The sequence below is a fragment of the Grampus griseus genome (genome assembly GCF_964374135.1).
Source record: "Grampus griseus genome assembly, chromosome: 6".
Classification (NCBI taxonomy): Eukaryota; Metazoa; Chordata; class Mammalia; order Artiodactyla; family Delphinidae; genus Grampus; species Grampus griseus.
In genome coordinates, this window is record NC_139000.1 from 80,697,560 (window position 1) to 80,706,145 (window position 8,586).

Sequence of the window (8,586 nt, forward strand, 5' to 3'; positions counted from 1 at the left end):
GATCTTGTGGTGGGTGACAGCCCCCTGTTCTGTCTCCAGCCTCCACCCTTGTCCCCAGCCCAGCTCCCACTGTGGCACTAAGTCCACATTCTCTGTGGCCCATCTCTGGCCAGCCACACTGAGGCTCAGTCCTGCTCACACTCCAGTGCCCACCCGCTCAGATTTCAGGTCTGACAGCCAGTCAGATCCCTCTTCCATCAAGAGGCATTGGTGATCCAACCACCTTCAGATCCAATGCCCCTGCCCCCATAGCTTGGCGTGGTATAAGTTCTCCTGGGGCAGAGTCCAGCCTCCTCCGCTGCCATCCCTCTCCAAGGCAACTCCTGTGCTCAGCTTGCCTCCCCACTGCGCCCCCCACCCAGCTTCCCTAGCTGCTCAGAAGAGAGAAAGTGCCTGGAGAGAGATGAAGGTAAGATTCCTGTTGGAAAGGTAGGAACTGGCTTGGGGACATTCCAGTTGAGGGTTTGGAGATTGCTTTGGAGGGGGTGGAGAGGGGCAAGGGACTTGGACGCTACTCCCAAAAGAAAAGAATCAATCAAGCATAGTAAATTCACCTTTGGGGTCTGAGCCAGGAGGGTACAACTGGGGAGGGCAAAGGGGAAGGAATAACCTGACTGGAACCTGGTTTCTCTCTCTCTCCATCTGTGAAGAGGAAAGGCTGTCTCAAACCCACACACAGCCCCCTCTGATCCTATACCTCACAGAGACAGACAGACTGACCTAGACATCCATTAATCCAACACATACTTACTGAGCACTTACTTTATGCAAGGCACTGTTGGACACAGGAGTAAATAAAACAAAGTCCTTATTATAATGGCATAATTCCAGTGGGGGAAATGTATATTGTGTCACATGGTGGTAAGTAAAATGTAGAAAAATAAATCTGGGTTGGGGGGAATAGAAAGGGAAGGGTGCCATTAGTTACCTATTGCTGTGCAACAAATTACACTCAAACTTAGAAGCTTGAAAAAACATCTATGTTTTCACAATTCTGTGGATAGGGAATTCGAGAGTGGCTTAGCTGAGTGGTGGTGTCTTTCATGAGGTTGTAATAAACATGTTGGCTAGGGCTGCAGTCATCTGAAGATTTGACTGGGACTGGAAGATCCACTTTGCTCACATGCTCTGTTGGCAGGAGGCTGTTCTCCCTAGGTGGGCCTCTCCATGGGAGAGGACCTCATACCAGAGTGTCCTCCCAACATGGCAGTTGGTTTCCCCCGGAGAGAGTGACTAAAGAGGGAAGAGTGCTTTTTATGGCCTAGTTTTAGAAGTCTCACACCGTCACTTCTGCCATATATTGTTAAAAGTACATAACTAAGTCCAGCCTGCACTCAAGGGGAACGGAATTAGGCTTCACTTCTTAAAAGGAACAGTATCAAAAATTGTATGGAGGTATTTCATTTTATTTATTTATTTATTTGGTTGTGCTGGGTCTTAGTTGCAGCAGGTGGGCTCCTTAGTTGCGGCTCGCTGGCTCCTTAGTTGCGGCATGTGAACTCTTAGTTGAAGCATGCATGTGGGATCTAGTTCCCTGACCAGGCATCGAACCTGGGCCCCCTGCATTGGGAGCTTGGAGTCTTAACCACTGCGCCACCAGGGATGTCCCCTGGAGGTATTTTAAAACCAACACAGAAGGGCTGATATTACCCAAATGTTAAGGGAAGGACTCGCTGAGCAGAAACTGAAGGAGGGGAGGAAGAGCCATGCAGTCAGGAGAACAGCAGGTGCAAATATCCTGAGGTGGAAGTGTGATGTGTCAGAAGAAAAGCAAAGAGGCCACTGGGCTAGAACACAATGGCCAAGGTGAACGGTTGGATGTTTGGTCAGAGGTAACATAGACCTTGGAGCAGGTTCTTGGAGGCAGTGAAAGGCCTGAATGAGATGGGAAGCATTGCAAATGTCTGAGCAAAGACTGAAAGTCTGACTCTGGCTGTTGTGTGGAGAACCCTCCACAAGGGATGCAAGCATGAGGCTCAATTAGGAGGCCTTTGCAGTAATCCAGGCAAGAGATGATGCTGGCTTGGACCAGGGTGATAGCAGTGGGGGTGGCAAGAAGTGGTTAGATTCTGAATATGCTTTGAAGATAAACCAGACACGATCTGTTGATGTCTTGAATGTAGAATGTGACAGAATGGGAGGTATCCAAGATGACTCCAAGGTGTTTTGGCCTAGGCAGCTGGGTAAATGGAGGTACCCTTAACTGAGGCAGTAAAGACTACAGGAGGTGCAGGATTGGGAGAGAAATCAGTTCGCATTGAACACTTTAAGTTTGAGATGCCAATTAGATGACCAAGTGGAGATGTCAAGTGGAGATGAAAGTGGTCAGATATCTGAATCGAGCTCAGAGGAGGTTTAGACTGAGACAAAATATTAGGCATAAGATACATAGATGGTCCTCAAGATCGAAACATGTTGTTGCAAATAGCAGGGTTTCCTTCTTTTTCATGGCCGAATAATATTCCATTGTAGATATATACCACATTTTCTTTATTCATTCATCCTTGAGGGCATTATGCTAAGTGAAATAATCAGATAAAGACAACTGCTGTATGTTCTCACTTATATGTGGAATCTAAAAACAAACAAACAGGGCTTCCCTGGTGGCGCAGTGGTTGAGAGTCCGCCTGCCGATGCAGGGGACACAGGTTCGTGCCCTGGTCCGAGAGGATCCCATATGCCGCGGAGCGGCTGGGCCCGTGAGCCATGGCCGCTGAGCCTGCGCTCCTCGACGGGAGAGGCCACAACAGTGAGAGGCCCGTGTACCACACATACACACAAAATAATAATAATAAAAATAAAAACAAACAAACAAAAAGACTCAAGTCACAGAAACAGAGAACAGATTGGTGGTTGCCAGAGGCCAGGGGTGAGGCAGGGCCAGGGGGAAAATGGGTGAAGGTGGTCAAAAGGTAAACTTCCAGTTTTAAGATAAATAAGTCCTGGGGATGTAACGTACAGCATAATGACTATAGTCAACAATACTATATCGTATATCTGAAAGTTGCTAAGAGAGCAGGTCTTGAAAGTGCTCATCACAGGAAAAAGCTTTGTAACTATGTGAGGTGATGGATGTTAACTAAACTTATTGTGGTAATCATTTCACAATATAGACATATATGAAATCATTATGTTGTATACCTTAAACTAATAAAATTTTACATGTCAATTGTATCTCAGTAAGACTAGTATATAGACATATAGATGGTATTTATCTATTTATTTATGGCCACACCGTGGGGATCTTAGTTCCCTGGCCAGGGATTGAACCTGGGCCCCAGCAGTGGAAGCATCCAGTCCTAACCATTGGACCTCCAGGGAATTCCCTAGATGGTATTTAAAGTCATGAAATGGTTGAGATCACCTCAGAGCAGTGTAAACCTGGGAAGTGAGAGGTTGAGGAAATGAGCCAGATCTAGCAAAGGAGGCAATGAAGGAAGAGAGTAGTGTCCTGTAAGCCACAGGAGTCTTTTAAGAGTAACTGTGTCAAATGAAAGTGAGAAGAAATAAACACTGGACTTAGCAACAGAGATGGGGAGGGGCCTGGGAGCCTAGTCCTATGTGAAAGGTAGGGATGACAAAGGGAGCTGAGGCATCCGTAACAGGTGGGGGCTCTAAGCCTAGAGGCAAAGCTGGGTTACAGGGTGGGAGAAATCCTGAGGCTTGGCTTTGCAACCTGTGATCAAACGGAGAGGCCCCAGACAGGACCTGTCATGGCCAACACTGTGGTGGTGGTAAGGTGTCAGGATGGCCACCTTGCCTGGGCCTCACATTCATTCTGAGCCACATATTTAGACTTTTGATGTTGCTTCCAGATGGTTATACATGTAGTCTTTTATATTTTTACTCATTAGAATATCAAATTTTTAGAATGTACATTTTTTTATAATCATGTTCCTTCCATTTTTAATATAACAGAATCCTAAGAAGTGAGAGGCCTGGGCCTTGCTCATCTTCAGAACAGGGCCAGGAGGAGGGTGAGGCAAGTGCAGGACCCTTGGGAGTGTGTACTTCAGGCACCTCTCTGGCCTCATCCTAGCCCCAGCCCCCCACTACCTTAGACACCACCAGATAGTGTGCCTGCTCCCCAGCCCCGGGAGCCTCCACAGAAGTGGGGGGTCCTGGAAAAGGCAGACTGGAGAGAAAGAACTGCTCTGGGTGGACGTGGACATGATACCCTGGAAACCTAGAAAAAAGGAGTTGGAGAGTGACTATGCCTTTCAGCCCAAAAGTGGCTGCACACTGCCACCCCGTGGTCATCCAGGGCAGGAGTCCCGGGACTGTGCCCAGAACAGCACTGGCAGAGAGGAGACCAAGAGCAAGACACACACCACCTCACCCAGCCATGAATTCCTGAAATTGTGGCATTCAAACTTGGTGGAGAGAATCTTATTAAACATGCAGATCTCAAGGCCTCAACCCAGAACTGATCTCTGGGGATTGGGCACAATAATCTGTAGAGTCAACAAGCCTGCCAGGTGATTCCTGGGAACACTAAAGTATACAGTAAAAAGCTGCTGTCATAAACTGAATCACACAAGGGAGAGGCCTTCCTGAGGCCCCCAGGAGTTAGAGGTCCTCCTGCTGCTCAGACACGAAAAGAAATGAAACTGTTCAACAGGTCTTTATTGACAGACACAGATAGATGGACAGAGAATGCAGCAAAGGCAGTGTCTGGAAGCTGTAGTAAGTGTCTGTGTGTGTGCGTGCAGAAAAGGCTTTCTCTAGGCCAGCGGCAACCCCTTGGACCTGGGCCCACCTGTCTAGGTCCTCACCCCAGCACTGGGCCCTCAGCTGAGGCCAGCCTCCCCATTATACCCTGGAGGGAGGTATAACCTCAGCATTTGCCACATTCTTCTGGTTCTCCAGCTAACTTGGTTGCGAGGGTGGGGACAGGCCATGAGGGTACTTGCATAGCAGGGGAACAGAATGGGGTAAGGCATATGGTGAGGACAAGGAGATGAAGGGGAAGGGCATCACAGCTGCAGGTGAAGGGAGCCTCCACAGGCAGCTCCTCTTCTCCCTCATCCCCCCCAATGGCTGCTGGGTTGAAGGGTCAGACCCAGGCAGTTTGTAATAGCCACCCCCATCCCTAACTCCAGAGCCTGACTAGGGGCAGAGAAGCTCTGGAAAGGCCTGAGTTAGTGAGTCGAGCTTGTGGGATATGTGCTCGAACATGACTGGCCCCTTTGGTATACGTGGGGGTCCCTCTCTGCATGGGTGTGAATGCGTAATGCTGCCGTACACACAGGATTCAGTATCTGAATGTGTGTCCCATGTGTTCCCATGACTATGTTTGGTTGTATGCATGTGTGTCCCTGCTCATACACCAGGAACTCAGTATCTGCATGTTGTGAGTATGTCCATGTCTTTTCACGTGGGCTCCAGCAAGTGGATGTGTGCAGGCCTGCCCGCTCCTGTCCATCCACAGGTCCTCCTTCAGGCCTGGCTGGTCAGGCGTCCTGGCCAAAGAGGTAGGTGGTGAGTTCAAGCCGGAGGCCCCGGGCATAGGCTTGAAGAGTATAGAAGAGGGTGAGGAAGTCCTGGGTGCTGAAGATTGTGTCAGCCAGCGCGAAGGCCAGGGTAGATGGGATGACACCCCGGCCGTACTCCACCATCCATGTGTTTGGCCCCCACTCCACAGCCGTTGCCTCACCAGGCCCGTGCACCACTGTCTCCCCTGGGGGGACAGGGAACACCCACATGAAGAGCCTGGCCCTGCCCTCTCATTGCCACCACCTCCCTAGCCTGTGGGCTCTCTAGGGGTAGGGAATGGAGAGGGAGCTTCAGGAAAGGAAAAGCCTTACCTCACTGGCCTGGCTGCCCATCTGCAAGGGTACGAGGCTAAGGTGGCCACTCTTAAACTTTCCTGTGTGGCATCACCTGGCTCATGTCCTCTCTTGGGGGAAGCTTCACCTGGCCCTGCACCATTGTTTGGGAGTCATGGAGGTCTGCATTCCCAAGCCTAACTCATGTCAAGCAGAAGTTTAGCTAAACTTGGGCCTGTTAGATAGGGAGAGGTGAATATAAGACCTGCCAGGCTTTCTGAGAAATGTACCTGTTCAGTGACAATGTCGTAACTTGTAATATGCTTGTATATTCGTAACTTGTAATATGCTTGTCGTAACTTGTAATATGCTTGTAATATTCAACCTCAAACTTACTTATAAGTCCAAATGTTTCATTATACGGAAGAGGGAAGACAACTGTCTGCCTTGTCTTTGGGGACATGAGAGCATTTCTGATCTCCCCAACAACTGCTGGAATACTGGATCATTAAAATCAGACGTGGTTAACAGGGAGCTGTTATGTTTTGTTTCCATTTGACAGAGGAAGGCAACAGAGACCCTGAACCCTGCCTCAACCAACCACCTGGGGCTTAACTAGAGGGCAAAGGAACTAGGACGAGGGCCCTTCAACGCACCCCTTTTCCATGCCATGGCTCTTTCCTCCAACTATAGACACCCAAGAATGAAGAGACCCACCTCTCTAACAGAGCCACCTTACCCACCTGGGTAGAAGACCTCGCTTTTGGTAGTGCCCTCTCTCCACTGGTGGAAGGTGCCAGAGATGATGGTATCCGAGATCTCAGCCCAATAGCGCCCTGAGAGACAATCAAATGGACACTGAATATCAGGGTATCCGCTCCACTCGATGGCCTGGCCGAACATCAGGAAGGAGGGCATGGGCCCTTGTACAGCCCCAGCCTCCCAGTCCGGCCCGCCGCCAGCACTGACCCGAGTGGCCGCTAGAGCCCAGGGCGGTGCCGAAGAGCAGCACGTACTCGGACAGGGAGGCGTGCAGAAGGCACATGGCGCCCATCCAGCCTCCCGCGTTCACGAACACCCACTGCAGCTCCTCGTCGGGCAGCACGTGGCCTGGGTGCAGGCGCCGCAGCTCCACGATCAGCCGAGAGAAGGCCAGCTCGTGGTCCAGCCCTGGCGGGGGCAGAGGAACAACCAAGTCAGGGCCAGCATCGGTCACGAACTGGGGAACGGTGCCCCCGGAACCTCCAGCTACGCCCGGCCCTCCCCAGCCCCCTGCCCTCCACCCGCCGCCTCACCGGCGTACTGCCGAGCCAGCTGCGCGATCTCTTCATGCTGGAAGACGAAGCTCTGAGTGCCCAGCCAGTGCCAGACCACCTGGGCCAGCACAGCCGCGGCCGCCAGGAGCAGCGCGGCCCACGCCCACCGCCGGCCCACGGCCCACTGCATCCCAGAGGGCGGCCTGGCCCAGCGCAGCGCAGAGAGAGGTGGGGGCCTAAGGCTGTGACCCTCACTGCCTCCGTGTCTCTTGGCGCGCCGTCTACGACCCGTTCCCCCGCCACCGCCGTGGTACGGCTCGCCCTGGCCAATCGGAACTGCCAGGGCACCGGGGCACCGCCTCTCGGGTCGAACCATTATCTCTCGGGGAGCCGGGTGCGCCGAAGGGCGGGGCGGTGCCGCGCGCGTCAGGAAAGGGGGCGGGGCCAAGCTCTCCTAGCTGCAGGCGTTGGGGTATCTAGGCACGCTCTCGCCTAGCGCCGTTCTACTTGGGGTTGCGGGGGTGGCGGTGAGACCCAGAATGGACTGGCCCGCCTGGGCTCACTGACTGGTGAAGCAGGCAACCCGGAAGCAGGGCCTTCCGGACTTGTGATGGTTAAGGCCCGCCTTTGCTAGCACAGGAGGTGGGAAGGAGGCTCTTCTACTTGGGAACGTTACGGACGGCTTTTGGAGGCGGTGACACCTGAGCAGTGTCTTTAAGAGCGATGGGAAGGGCATTCCAGTGAGCCAGTGAGACCTACTCCAAGAGCAAAGGCACCAAGGAGAGACAGCATGGGGTCTTCCGGGGGCCAACAATTCATTCTTTATTCTGAAGTACAAAATATGAGAGGAGGGCCCTGTAAGCCAACTGAAGGTTATCGGCGGCGGCGGGGATTGGGGGCGGGGAGTGAAAAAGGAAGAGAAGCAGAAAAGAAACAGAAGAGAAAAGAGGCAGCATAGTGCAGTGATAAGAAAGACACTCTGGACAGGATTTACTGTGTTAAAAGCCTGGCTCCCGCCACCTACTGGTTGTGTGATCTTGGGCAAGTTACTTAAACTCTTTGTGACTCAGTTTTCTCATCTGTAAAATGGGATGAATAAAAGTACATACCTTTATTGTGATGAAGACTAAATGAGTTAATATTTACAAAGCAATTAGTGTCTGGCATGTGGTGTCATATGTGTTAGTTATATCAATAAAACATAAAGCAGAAGAGAACTGGAAGAGTGTAGCCTCACATGTGAGAGTAATGGAATGGTCAACACAGTCAAATATAATTGAGTGGCCCTATGAAATGACTGGAAATGGTCATTGGGTTTCTCAGTATGGGCATGTAGCAGAGATTATGCTATACATTCACAAATCCATTCCTTTTGCTCTTGGGCAGCCAGTCTACTTTGTAGTTAGGTGAGGCCATGTGATTGTGTTCTGTCCAATGAAGTATAGGCAGAAATGACATATGCCATTTCCAGGTCTGGCTCGTAAAATCTGTGAAATTCTTGACACTCACTTTCTTGTCTTATCTAATATAGTTACATACAATTAAGTAGTGGAGAATTCCAA

The 8,586-nt window shown here is 51.0% G+C and overlaps 1 protein-coding gene across 3 annotated transcripts; it reads right to left on the bottom strand.

Moving 5' to 3' along the window:
- Positions 1–4,622: 4,622 nt before the first annotated feature.
- Positions 4,623–7,437, bottom strand: SIGMAR1 (sigma non-opioid intracellular receptor 1). 3 transcript variants are annotated; one of them, XM_082656367.1, is made up of 4 exons: positions 7,064–7,437; positions 6,738–6,938; positions 6,512–6,604; positions 4,623–5,550 (listed from the first exon to the last, which is right to left on the bottom strand). In XM_082656367.1, the coding sequence occupies exons 1-4, from the start codon at positions 7,398–7,400 to the stop codon at positions 5,291–5,293; spliced, it is 891 nt and encodes a 296-aa protein (XP_082512493.1). In that variant the 5' UTR covers positions 7,401–7,437; the 3' UTR covers positions 4,623–5,290. The 3 variants fall into 3 exon arrangements, with proteins under 3 accessions (XP_082512493.1, XP_082512492.1, XP_082512491.1); XM_082656366.1 differs by having other exon boundaries at positions 5,301–5,462; XM_082656365.1 differs by having other exon boundaries at positions 5,319–5,680; positions 7,064–7,435.
- Between the last annotated feature and the right edge of the window lie 1,149 nt (positions 7,438–8,586).

Bases quoted from the DNA above. Each gene is read 5' to 3' on its own strand.
- SIGMAR1 (XM_082656367.1), bottom strand. From the start codon at position 7,400: ATGGTTCGACCCGAGAGGCGGTGCCCCGGTGCCCTGGCAGTTCCGATT. The intron at 6,605-6,737 runs GTCAGTGCTGGC...ATTGTCTCTCAG, and splicing joins GGGCTCTAGCGGCCACTCGG to GGCGCTATTGGGCTGAGATC. The intron at 5,551-6,511 runs GTGGGTAAGGTG...CACAATCTTCAG, and splicing joins AAGCGAGGTCTTCTACCCAG to CACCCAGGACTTCCTCACCC.